General features: G+C 40.9%; 1 protein-coding gene across 1 annotated transcript in view; it reads right to left on the reverse strand.

Annotated features, from left to right (window-relative positions):
* Positions 1-436: 436 nt before the first annotated feature.
* LOC145454155 (uncharacterized) overlaps positions 437-13,725 on the reverse strand; it is a 90,192-nt gene continuing 76,903 nt past the window's right edge. The window contains exons 14-15 of the mRNA XM_080332207.1: positions 1,212-1,297; positions 437-719 (exon numbers count right to left, since the gene is read on the reverse strand). Of these exons, the coding sequence (XP_080188333.1) occupies positions 601-719; positions 1,212-1,297 (205 nt within the window). The 3' untranslated portion in view covers positions 437-600. The remainder of the gene's footprint in view (positions 720-1,211; positions 1,298-13,725) is intronic.

The raw sequence follows: 13,725 nt of genomic DNA on the forward strand, positions 1-13,725 counted from the left end.
ATTCCTTGCCGATTTTGAGGCGGTTCCAATGCCATAAGATTGTTAATATTCGGATTATTGGAATCGGTGCAAAAATCGCATTTGATTGATTTCAGTTTATACGAATTCTAAGCTTCTTATTATGAATTGCATTGCCGCAGGTGAGGCACGCTGTGCAACGCTTGAACAATAAAAATGAAAATTCGTGATATAGCCTACTCTACAGGCCTACCGTTGTTCACGGTCCATTGTCTGCTCATTGTGAATCATAAACGGTCAGCTGATACAAATAGGTTGACATGTTGTAATGCTGGCATTGGTCCGTATATCATGGAGCTCATGATCAATAATTGTGGTGTAATCAGCATTGCAAGATTGCAGAAACAGCAACACGGTGTGGAACATCTTCAAATTGGTAAAATTTACATATTCATAAATATAGAATAAATGAAACATCTTCAGGTTAAACTTGAATTTTAATATCAATTCAAATATATTGATACTCATCCGATTCTACGACTATTCCATACTTTGAGAGAGCACAAAAAGCAAGATGTCCGAGATGGTAATTTCACTCTAGATCTGCGAGCTATATCTCACGACCCTAAATCGACTGATAGTTCATACGACAAAACGTCGACGATAAAATATCAATATAGTGGAACGGATATCTTCGAGTGAATGTCCATACGTAGTCGGGCGTGTGGTGGCGAGTAATTCGTCTCCAGCACCATACCATCCTGTAAAGCAGTTCGGAATATGATATCGGCTGATATTGGAGCAAAAGAAGCTTCAGACTATATATAATGCTAGTTCTCTAACTTTACAAACATGTTTGCAATAATTAATATATATATTTATTAATTTGCCGAGAATGTGTGACTTCAATTGACCCCTTTGTTTCTGTAAATGCAACTCATCGGTTTATGTGATGAGAATACATATATACACGGCATGCCTACCGAGATAGAAAGGTGCAAGTAACTCGTGACTACAAGATCGAAAAATTGTCTGATATCCAAAAAACCAATCGCGACAGTGTAATATTTTATCTCAAGACACACGAGCGAGAAAAGGTGAACGATTATCCGACAAATCACACTTGTTAAACTTCCATGCTCATTGCAATGAAAAACTTACGGAAATTCATGTCGCGTTGCCAAAGGCCTTAAAAGGCGATAAGCACCATTGTGCTGTGCCAATTAATAAAATAATACGCGACATTTGGTTACCTGCAAAATCACCACATGTCCCGAAATGAGAAATGTCGTTCGAAACTCCACCCACACAAACATATTCCGGTTTCACGCCCGTCACCCTACAAAACACAACGTAGTAAATTATTTAAAGTTAGTCACGTGTGCTCGTAAAATAGCGGTTTGAATTTCGTAAGCGATGATCAATTAGACACACCAAAGGTTTATTGCACGTACTTGATACGACCTGCTACGGTATAGGACAGTGGTTCCCGCTCAACGTCGGCGATATCGCCATCAGTGGGCAATTATGAGTAACGAGGGGACGAAAATAACAAAGGGAGCGACTGAGAGGCGAAAGGGGGCGAAAATGTTGGAGCTTCCATGTAGATGTATTTAATTAACACGGTCAAAAAATGCACGTGGATGCGACTTATTCTGCATATGACGCGTAAAGAGCTCAACGCAACGGAAAGTAGACGCGGAAACCGTTTTTCCGAATACCTACCGCCTCGGAAAATGGACTTTTTATTAAATTCACCAGCGATGAGAGTGAGGTGAAATCATTTCCCGATTATATGTCCTCTTTTTCGGGTCCGTAAGTATGGGGCGGGGACGAAAATTCGTTTCGAGATTGATAAGGGGTCGATGAGTCGAAAAAGGTTGGAAACAACTGGTATAGGACGTCCTTGACGTTTTAGCGACGTATACACTCACCCATTATCAATGTTTCCTCTTATTTTTCACGAGTCTACGAGCACTCACCAACTCACTGCGCAGTCCCTTGGACAACAATGCGTAACGACTAGAAAAGGTCATCACTTCGGATTTTTTGTGCGCAGCTTGGAGTTTTTGTGCGCAGAGGCCGTGTCAGCACTGCTCAATTGCGCATGTGCGTAGCTTAGAGGGAACATTGCTCATGATCACATGATATACACACAGTGCATGTGTATTTTTGCCGCTAGACAAGGACGGTACCGATATACCTTTTCAGGGCTTTCTAAGTCTTGCAACAACCGTCCCCTTTATCCCAGAAATGCTGAATGCCAAGCGGGGAAACACGGATACAAGTTTTACAGATCGGGTCTTTGGTCTGACCCGGTCGAGGTGTCAATATAATTCTTATGCCAAATTATAGATCGTCTACAAAATATCTGTCGTCATACCGCCGTAGACTCCCATCGTACCTACAGAGCGTAATATGGAATATTGTCACTGGGTATGTTGAGACTCGTCATGAGGAGAGAGGCCGATTGAAAAGGAGCGGAATGATATAGGCCTACATATATCTATGCAAATAAGAATATAAAACGTATTATAAAAGTCATCAGAATGACAAAGCTGCAGTTCTACGTATGCGATATTAATAGCTGAATACGGAAGCTTCAAATAACTTGATAGTTGGAATGCATGGTAAATACAAATAATACCAGACCTACCTGACGCCAGGACAAAGGGCATTTGCATACCCGTTGACGTTATACGCCCGAAATTGTAAAAAAACGCTTTGAACCAGTAATCTCATTTCGGTTGGGATTTTTTCGTTCATTTTATTGATTCCTCCATCGTCGAATGTAACTGGCACTGTGACGGTTTCAGAGTCAGGCTGAGCTGCAGTGTGAGCAAATAGGGCCGATTAACATGATTCACTTGTACGCATTTGGTCTGCTTGAACAACAACTTGATAAAAGTAGTTATATCCACTTAATCAGCACTATGAAAGCCACGCAATTATGGGTATTTGTCTGAATTGGAATTCAAAACGAATGTCTCACTTTACCTAAGGCGAGACCAAAAGTTTAAGTCATGCTGGACTTTCTATTTCCCGGTCGGGTTCGGGCCATCTCTGGGCAAGCGCTGTTCCACCTTGATCTGCAATCAAACCATCAGATCGGGCTTGTACCTGTCGGACTCTGGCTAGGACTGTGCGAACGCCTAAAAGGTTCAGGTTGGTGTGAACGCGAACCATTTTGAAAGGTTCTGTGTGAATTCGAACGTGAACCTTATGACGACACGTTACGTCATATTGCTAATTGCTAAACCCTACATTTCAGTGAAGTGATATCTGTACACGATACCTTGCGACGACTCAGGTGACATTTTGCCACAATGCTGAAGTACATGTTTCAACTGGAGCAATCAAATGCTATAGTAAAATCAAAATCATCCGCCGTTCTGCTAACAATTTCGACAAGGACTTGCAATGGAATATGAGCTTATGTCCAAACGGTTTAGGGGAGACCGGACATTCGACTTCTGACTATTGCTACATTGATATTGAGCAGAGTGTAAACGGGCCTATATACTTGCTACCGATGTTACCCCATGAACAAGTTATACAGTAGCCAATACCCCGATCGCACGGATGTGGTTTTTATGATACGATAAACATATCAACACAAGATGGATCCCGTACGCCTGCTAGATTTTCTACATTAGAAAACGATGTAGTCTTTATATAAATTTTAATGATTGTTTGAATAATCATCATTTGCTGACTCCCCACATGTGGTGGATTTCGTTCGAGCATACTTTTGTAACACAACAAGTTAAACTACTAAGGTTCGTTTGTGAACGTTAACCTCTAAATTTCTGAGATTCACGCACAGAACGTGTGTGAACCTCACGTTGACACCATCCTTAACTCTGACCGTGTTTGGGATCAATATACACGGCTCTATCTCACCTCTAAGTAACAGACCAGAACAGGTAAGTAGCCTAATCGTTTGTAGGAAATGAATAGATATATTGAAGAGATTCATCATGCCCCAAAATAACACTGGCACTGAGACATGGGCATCGGTGGAATTTGACATAATTATACTAAGGAATGCATGTATATACAGCGTCACTATAGATGTAGCCTACGTGACGTCATTCCAGGTAGTACACAGTAAAGTTACAGTTTTCCCAAACGTCGATAGTTGTAGCCTAATGTAAGAAATGTCTTGATGGAATACATAATTGAATACTTTATGTGCGCCGTTCGACATATAGTCGCAACCCCCTTATATCAGTTTGTGTAGAAGAAACAATTGTAGCAATCACATTAGATGTTGCCTTGTTAGTGTCTGTTATTTATTAAACAAGGGCTGATTAGCTCGTGGGCCACCTTTGTGTCCAAATCTCCGGGCCTACTTATTTGCTAATCCGCCCTTGCTAATAAGTCTGTAAATACGTTTCAGGTTAAGTTGAGTAGTTCGTTAACTTATTGGTGTGTATCAAAACCATATAACCTAGACGTGGTACGGGGCTAGAAAAAGTTTGCGAACCACTGCTGCCCAGCGTACGAACCGGACCTTTGCGTTTTCATCCGTACCATTGCTGAATCAAAAATAGTTACGCTACCCCACCGCGGTCAGATATAATAACAGTTGGCGTTGGAGACATTTGATAATAGTATATGTGGATCTATACCTTTTATTAATTCATATTGATGCGTGTAAACACTTTTTAAAACCGAGTCCGCCACCGCATCTAGCTCGAGTTGTGAATAGTTCATCCCGCTTTCTCTGCAATGCGATAACGATGGTATGGTGAAGGCGAACAAAACAATTAATACAGAGCAATTATTGTTACCGAGAAAGTAATATATATCCGTAGAGTACTCGGGCAGGCGATCCGTCAATTATGTATTCAACAATCCTTGAACCGTAACGGGATATCGATTCAGAGTACTTGCGAAGCCGGATGGATGTTTGGAATTCCACACCTTCGTAAAATACTTTACTGAATGAGTCACCGCTCTTTATCGTGAGAATGATGAAATATATTATAGGATAAAATTGGGTATTGATAATCAGTTCAAATTAGACATATTCATATTACTTATACTACATATAGACGGGAATCACATATAGTCGACTAATGTCACGCGCTGTCAGAACTCAAATATCGAATTTTCGAGTCACGGTCCTTCTTAATATGCATTGAGAGTGTATCTCCTTATACATCTTTTTCAACACCATCCTTTCTGCCTTATAAAACGCATCCATCGATGGCAAGTTCTCAAAGACATTGTGTGAAATTAATTGTAGAACGCCCATAATAGCAGTGATAAAGCAAGGAAGCGTACAATACCAATATACCATCGAAACATTGCAAGTCATAAATTGATTCCATATTGATGTATGGGGCTCTGTAACGAACTTTATGTGCTTGAACCGCAATTTTAAATTGAGAGTTCGAGTATATGTTGTGCTCAGTGACAGCAACATTGTCGATGCTGACTAAATTGCAATTATCATTAGACGTTATCGATATCAAATATATTTGGTGTTGACTGCTTCAGTTTTTCAGAATACTTAAAAAGATATTAAAATATTACTTGGCATGCTCGATATTACAATATCGGTTCATTTGGAGGGTGTCACGATGCTGAAACCAAGCACAGTTAGGCAAAAAATCGTTTTTCTCCTTCACTTTGGTCACAAGGTAATAGTTATGCCATTGAACCATAATGCTATTAACAGGGATGGGTTTACACTGCAGGAGAAATAGCAAGGCAGTTTTATGCAGACTATACCTAAGTTAAAGTCGAAATGAATAAAATTATTCTTATTTCAAGGCATTAATAAGGAATTACGTCATGATCCAGCAAAGTGACGGGAATAGTGAATCAAAAATGTATCCAATTGAATTTATCAAATGATGGGTCGCGCTGTCGCAAAAAGATCATGAGAGTTTTGTGATGTTATAACTAGGGATGGTGTGAGCCTCTTAAAGGTTCAGGTTCGTGTGAACGCGAACCTTTTTGAAAGGCTCTGTGTGAACGCGAACGTGAACCTCATGACGTCACGTGACGTCTCATATTGCTAATTCCAACCCTACATTTCATTGAATTGATATATTAATGTACACATTGTACACGATACCTAGCGACAACTCAGGCCACAATTTTGAAGTACATAATGACTTTTTAACCGTCCCCAAATATACCAACTGGAGCAATCAATTGATTTAATAATCCTGTAAAATCAACATCTTTCGTCGCTTTGCCGGGAATTTCGACGAGGACTTGCGAAGGAATATAAGCTTACGCCTTAACGGTCTATAGGCCAGACCGGACAATGAATTCGGGGTCTGAGTATTGCTACATCGATATTGCGCACAATCACACGGATTTGGTTTTTATGACACAATAAACATATCAAATCAAGATGGAACCCATATGCCTGCAAGAGTTTTTGCGTTAGACAACGATACATTCTTTATATGAAGTTCAGTGATTGGTTGGATGACCATCATTCGCGGACTACCTACAGGTATAGCATATTCAGCTGTTGATGTTGTGTGATTGCGAGTCAAGTTCACACTAGAGTCCCTAAACATTCACAAACGGAAAAACTTTTGTAACAAAGAAAATAAAATTTTTGAGATTGTCAAGGTTTCAGGCTCGTTTAGTGTTTATTTTTTTATGCTGCCAGTGCCATTCATAGAGTGGCCCGCAGTTGAAATGCAAATAATTTCAACCAAAGATGTTATAATGTCGTGGAAATTGTAATATATGAAAAAGGTTCACAGTGCAAAACCTACCAAGGTTCGTTTGTGAACGTGAACCTCTAAATTTCCGAGGTTCACACACAGAACGCGAACGTGAGCCTCACGTTCACATCATCCCTAGTTACAAATAATTGGTCTTAGTGAGAGTAACCCAACGCCCATCAAAAACATGATATCTAACAAAGCACGAACCTTGGTGCTCGACACGTAGAAGTGGAAACGGCATTCAGTTTTTAGTTTTTGGTTTGGCTGATAAAACTGGATCGCACTGAAGTAGATTTCGAAACCGCCAAGCATTGTGTTACCCTCGAAGTAGGTGATATTGCTGTCCTCGTAGGGAATCCTGATCGATTGCACCTATCACAATAATTGCTGCATCCACTATAATTTCATATATGACGATATCCTCTATCCACACCGGCATAACCGATAAATATTCCGAGATGAGGAACGTACTTGTCAGAGCCTCAACAACATGAACTTTAATGCGCACGGTATGTCTACACCAGGGGGTGACCAACCTGCAGCCGTAGAAGGAAATTTTTGCGTCCGTCAACACGTAATTCGATTACTTTGTGCTGGCGATCGTCGATATGCAAATTTAATTTAGGAATTGACTCCCCAATTTTCGCGAAATGTCATTATTTATTCATGTTTTCTTCGCGCTATGCACGATTCAATGCGCCTCATTTCCGATCCTAATAAAGTACAGCCCTTCGTAGACTGATCCCCACAGTACAGATGCGAACAGAAGAGTAAAATTATGCGCCTCGTACATAAATACTAACTAAGAATAGTGCACTCCTCACGAAAGAAATATATTTGTGGTACGTTTGGATGATTCCAATATCTGTCCACTACACCGACAATCCTGATAGGATGTCAAGAAATGACAGCATCAAACTGGTGATATGACTAATAACAATTGACCGCCCGAAGATGTATCATCAACATTTGTCCTAAATTTTCGAAAACACTACCTCCTTCATCTTTACCGGTTAATCTGATCAAACGGGATGAGAAATGATAAATATTCATTAGTAATATGTAATCACTAATACTAATGACGATCGAAATTCCAAAGTGAGTCTGAAAAACGTTTCGCGCCTGGCGCTACCATAACGTATCCCAGTAACTATTCCTAATGTGACCACTCGCGATTCTGGTGCGTAGGCCTATATTAAGCCGATATGTAAAAGTAGATTAGTCCGGAGTTGACCTGAAACGGACATGGACAGTTGAACATAAATATTTGGCGACCAGTGGCTTCGTTACGGCTCTACGTCGTGGAATGTGGCCGTGTGCTACATTTGTAGTATAAATGCAACGGTGAATAGCAAAAAGTTATGCCACCCCTGGCCTACACGCTTTACACATCTCTACAAGACATCAGTCTAAACAAATCACCCAATGTCGTCTTCTACCATTGAGCTGATCCTACCCTATCCATAATCCCGACTCCTTGACCGAACTAATGCGTATCTCACGAAATGACCAATACCACCAATTTTATATTCCTGTCATCGAATATATACAAGCGTAGCCAAGCAGCGAAAAGCACCTTCGTCCCACCATTCCAATTTGGACCTGGATGCTATGACGTCACTGGCATTTATTCAATCAATTTCGATAAAATATTTTTACATCTCTCAATTTGGGCTTGATCATGCCTATGGTGTCAAGGAGTAATAATTGAAATGATTTCGGTAGGTGAAAGGAAAATACTTTTCTTCATCGTCCATTTCACTTTATCTCGAATTGTCTTAGAAAATGATATAATTGAAAAAAATATTTCCATCACATAACTATAGTGTTTATTAAGACACGCTTCTCATTAGAAGATATGTAGACAGCCTGTACATTGTACATTGTACAGGCAGCAAGGATCACCAGACGATTTTCTTGGGTCAGCGACAGCGTCTAGATCCGTGGTTCACATAGTTGGCTCCAGCGCCCCTTGGCGGCGTTTGCACCTCGACGGAGCTCTAGCTACATTTTGGGCGATTTATTGAGGCCGGTGAGAGGGTTCCATACTATTACCGAGAATGCTATTGCCGAGAATGGACATTCCCGAGAACGGACATTACCGAGAATGTACATTACCGAGAACGGACATTACCGAGAATGGACATTACCGTGAATGCCCAATGCCAAAAATCTAGCTTAATGTAACGGGCGTTGTCGAGAAATTTATACCTGAGAATCGATACCGAATGTGGCAACGCCATGATGCACACACACGATCCGTACATATGCATAACACGCCTGCATTGCATACATTGCATTCTCGGTAATGTCCATTCTCGGTAATATCCAATCTCGGTATTGCCCATTCTCGGTAATGTCCATTCTCGGTATTGCAATATTAGAACCCGCCAATTTTCCGATGTTATGATGCATCCTTTTACATGATGTCTATAACTCATTAATTAGAAAAATTATGCCTGCACAAAAACAATTTTTTTTCAAATATTTGAAAACGTGATTTTTTTCGTGTCAAGCGTGAATAGACGCCTATAATAGTAAATTTGTTTGTGGAGTGCCTGTCGGCAAGGTCCCGTCATATAAGGCCTACTTTGAAATTATATATTGAATATACCTATTATTGATGCTGCGGCCCGCGACTTCATCAAAATGTAGGAAATTTGCCTGCAAGCACATTTGAGTTTGAGACCTCTGGTCCAAATGTGACAATTTGTAATCCCCTTATTTTTTTGCGAGCAAAAGAGCCACCATGATGATTGATATTTCTACATGAATGAGATGAAAGATTGGAACAAAAACAAGAAGTCATAGCACTTCCTCAACATTGAATCTGCTTTACAGACAATTACCCACCCCCCTGAAATTCCAGTTCCAGCTTTACGTCCCAGCACCTTCGATTTACCTTAAAACGTTCTCACCTACCATAATGAATTTTGTTTTGTTGTCCAGTGTTATGTTCGATATGGAACTGGCCAGTGGCACCTGACCAAAGTGTAATGTAGTCCGCATTCGAAATATACCATCTTGCTCTTGATTAATGACTTTTTTGCATGGGACTGCTTCTTTTTTTTTTTGGGGGGGGGGGGGATTTTGGTTAGGGAGCCTCTAGTTTAAGCTGTAATAGACGCTGTACTTGATAAACTTGTAAATTTTGTCGCTTGTCACATATACGCTTAAACCGTTGTTGCAGAAAATTGACACAGTCTCAATGAAAATGAAGTTTCTCGCATACCCCAAATTAAGAACCCATACTATATAGCCATGTATAGTGTTAATATGAATTTACTTCTGTGGGTAGAAGTGAAGGAATGCTAATATAACACAAAGATGTTATCCGCAACGCAGCATTAGTCTGACATAACTTGAGAATGATTATTCAGATTACCGGCGATGGCTATGTAGAATTGAGGTAGTAAAACAGTTTTAAAGCTAGTAACTTTGTCACATCTCTATCAATATTTAGCAAATTCGGGAAGGTATATGAAAATCTATTGCAGTGTGGACGCTATACTACCTTAGGTTTACTTAATACGGATATTGCGAGCCCTCGGTTCACATTCACGTTCGCATGGGAACCGTGATAATCAAAATTGGTCTAATGCAGGGCTTTTCAACCTGTGTGACGGTTAGCAATTGTGCGAATGAAAAAAATTACAGTGCGAATGACGAGCATGGTGCGAACGGTGTGAATGAAAATCCCGGATGAGTGCGAATGGAAATCGTGAATAATAATTATTAATTTTTTTAGCCTGGAATAATTCAAATAAACCTTACAGGTAGAGCAGTGTAACTTTTGTTGTTGCGACGCAATTGTAAAAAATTGTTTAACTTACGACGCACCACTAGTCGTAGCTCTCACAAGCAGTAGTGAATTAATATTTTCGCACTCTAATTATTACGTAACCAAAGGCCTGGTTTGGAGGCTGTCTGAGCCTGCGGCAGGCTGGGAAACTGACGTTAAATTGACTTTCTGCTTACTTACGTAAACAATCATCATAATTTCGTATTACCTGTTCGATTAGTGCGAGGCACGAGGATAATTGTAAATACCGTCATCACAGACTCCCATTTGCAGGTTACTGTAACGTAGGGTTACCATATTTTTGTGAAGCGAATTCCGGACACTCTTTAGCGCCCACTAGCGGATTTAAAAATGAGTTGACGCATTGAGTGTCAATATGACGTCACACTAGCAAAGCATTGCCCATCGACTGTATACAGCAGTGGTAATGTTACGCGAAGGTCTTCGAGGTGGTAGGCGAGTTGATTTTGTTTTTTTCGACCGAAGGGTGTTATTAGTTCAGGTGGGGTTGATTTTGAGTTTTTGAAGCCGCCGTCGTTTGGGTAAGGTCGTCGTCGTTGGTAGGGGCTATCCCGCCAGTGACGGCCTACGGCGAAGAGATCTAGTCGTAAAGCATTGGGTTTCTTACCTAACCAAATTTCGTTTTAGTATCTTTGGCCCCAAGAATTTCAAATGGTCCCACTACAGAAATCATCTACTGCCCCTTAAAATGCACCTCAACACGGTGGAAACATTTTACCGCATTCGGCGCGCTTATCTTATGTAGGTGGTACGCGAGCACTGCATAAAAACTAGAAATGGTACTTGGGTGAAAAAAGGTTGGGAACCACGAACCACTGGTATACGAGGAATGGAGTGGAACATAGGTCATGAATTGGGCCAGGGCTCTGGTGATTGCTACTTGCTATAGGGTCTGCAATAGATTTCTCCACGGTCCGGATAAAATTGTCTGGCGGGCCGTGTCTGGCCTTTCGGGATTGTGTTTGACAGCCCTGCTATACTGTTTGGTCGGTGCGGCTATCTGGTTATGTGTTTTAATCAGGTCCGAAAAAAACACTGATCTTGGGCCCCACACAGGGTAGTCGATGTAACTTCTTGGGCACTTACAATATGCATTTGGCTGGTAAATTTTTTGAATGACTTCCTTCAATATTATTGATTATTCCATATATTAGTCTACTATAAAATGCACTAGCAGGTAGCACATCCGGTGATTTACAACTTTTTATGGTCGCGACCTCATTTCCAACTTCAAAATGTTCCGTGGCCCAGCTCCAAACTTGACAAGCCGATTACTAAAAACAAATCAGCTTGCCCAAACTTACGGCATAGGAAGCTGATTATACGTCTAACATCATCGTGATCCCCAGATAAAGGAAAACGATTTCAAGATTCGGAACCACTGCCTGTGACTGAAGCATCCAATCGGCCTTAACCCACTCTAGTAATTTACCGTTAGCTTATAATTGCGATTACAATTAGACTTATTTCAGTATAGGATGGTCATTTATATTTATTTTCATTGCTAATTTGTCGAGGGTGCTGCCTGATTTCCATACTAAAATCAATATACGTTGCATGAACTAGCGCGCTGCGCGAAGAAAAAAATTTGAATAGCATAAATCTACTTGAAAATAATATAGTTTATGTTGATTTACGAATAAATTTCAAGCCTACCTCAAGCCTTCAAAATTCCGGACATTTAGGCATATTTTAAAAATTCCTCCCGGACGCAGATTTTTCAGTGAAATTCCGGACATTTCCGGGAAATTCCGGACGTATGGCAACCCTACTGTAACGCAAATTTTACCCCTTCAATGGTTATTGAATTATGGACTGCAAAAGGTATAATTTTGGGTCGACATAGTGCCAGAGTTATTTGTTAATATGTATGTAATATTTGTTGAATTTATTGCAAAAATTCTGCTATAGTTTTTACAAATCTAAGGTCACGGTGTTGGGTACTGGAGCGAATAAGCGAGACACGCAGAAAATATGGCTTTATCATGATAATTCAGGATAAGATTTGCCCGACTGGTTTTTCCGGAAAACATTGTCGAAGACAGTTGGGATGAACTACTGTAGGGACTAGGGATGTGCAACGAGCGAGTTCAGGTCTATGAAACTTATTCATTTCGAGGTCAACCCCTTCTGCGTCGGGTCACAGGAAGACGGAAAGTTTAGATCAACAAACCACTGATAAAATGCAATGCCAAAACATAAGCGTCGACAAACCCCTGGCCACAAAATGACCGATACTGGATGGCCAAACCATTCGATATGGATATGCTCCATTGACGGCACGGAATCGTCCCGTTCTTGCAATCTAATTAGACCAGGGGTGTCAAACTCAACTAGCGTCGCGGGCCGGATTCAACACTTCAGATCGCTCGCGGGCCGCACCCAAATTCCCCATTCCCAAAATACCTCAAAAATTCATGTCTTATTTTTCATTTTCATACTCCATTAACCAGCATATATACACAGTATAGTGCAGTGGTTCTCAACCTTTTTTGACACGCGCCCCCCTTGGAGATGGTCAAAAAAATCGCGCCCCCCTGACCCCCATTGCATTTATCGTCATGTCAAAAAGAGCGCATCATCTAATGCAGAGGTGGGCAACGTTTTTGATAATCATGGCCGCATTTCGATTGCTTATGTAGCGTAAGGCCGCATTCCAGGGCATAGCCGCAATGAACGATCTGGACGCAAAATACCTATGGTAAACTGTCCATATCCATTCCCGGTGAACTCCGGACTTCTACTTTTCACAATGGCCTATTGTACGCGCCGAAATCGCGAGTGGTAATGTTATGAATAGTTGCCGGGAGGTGCACATTGTTGCGCGGAGCGCGAAAATTTTTCAGGGCCGCGAACGAATTGCTATTTCTAGCCAATTCCCATTCCGGCTCAGATTGAGAAGGGAGCTACTGCATTAAAATTGAAAAATGAAGTCTTGTTGAATTGCGCAGAGGGCGAAGAAAATTTCAAGACTAATTAAAATCTCTCGAAAATGCGGGAGTGAATTCGTAATTGCAATTTGCATGTCTACGGCCGCCAACACATACTAATTGAATGAGGCGTCGACGGCCGCTCCAATTCCCTTCTACGGCCGCAGGCTGCCCACCCCTGATCTAATAGTATACATAAGGTCTATCTTACGCCAATTTTGAATCTACATTCCAGTTGTTGAGTCTTTTACATTGCTGACAAATTTCTCCAAACTTGTTTGAAAATAACAAAAAAACATTGAACAAGACA

This window comes from Botryllus schlosseri, chromosome 1 (assembly GCF_051294905.1).
Source record: "Botryllus schlosseri isolate E-star chromosome 1, Bs_hap1, whole genome shotgun sequence".
NCBI classification, from domain to species: domain Eukaryota; kingdom Metazoa; phylum Chordata; class Ascidiacea; order Stolidobranchia; family Styelidae; genus Botryllus; species Botryllus schlosseri.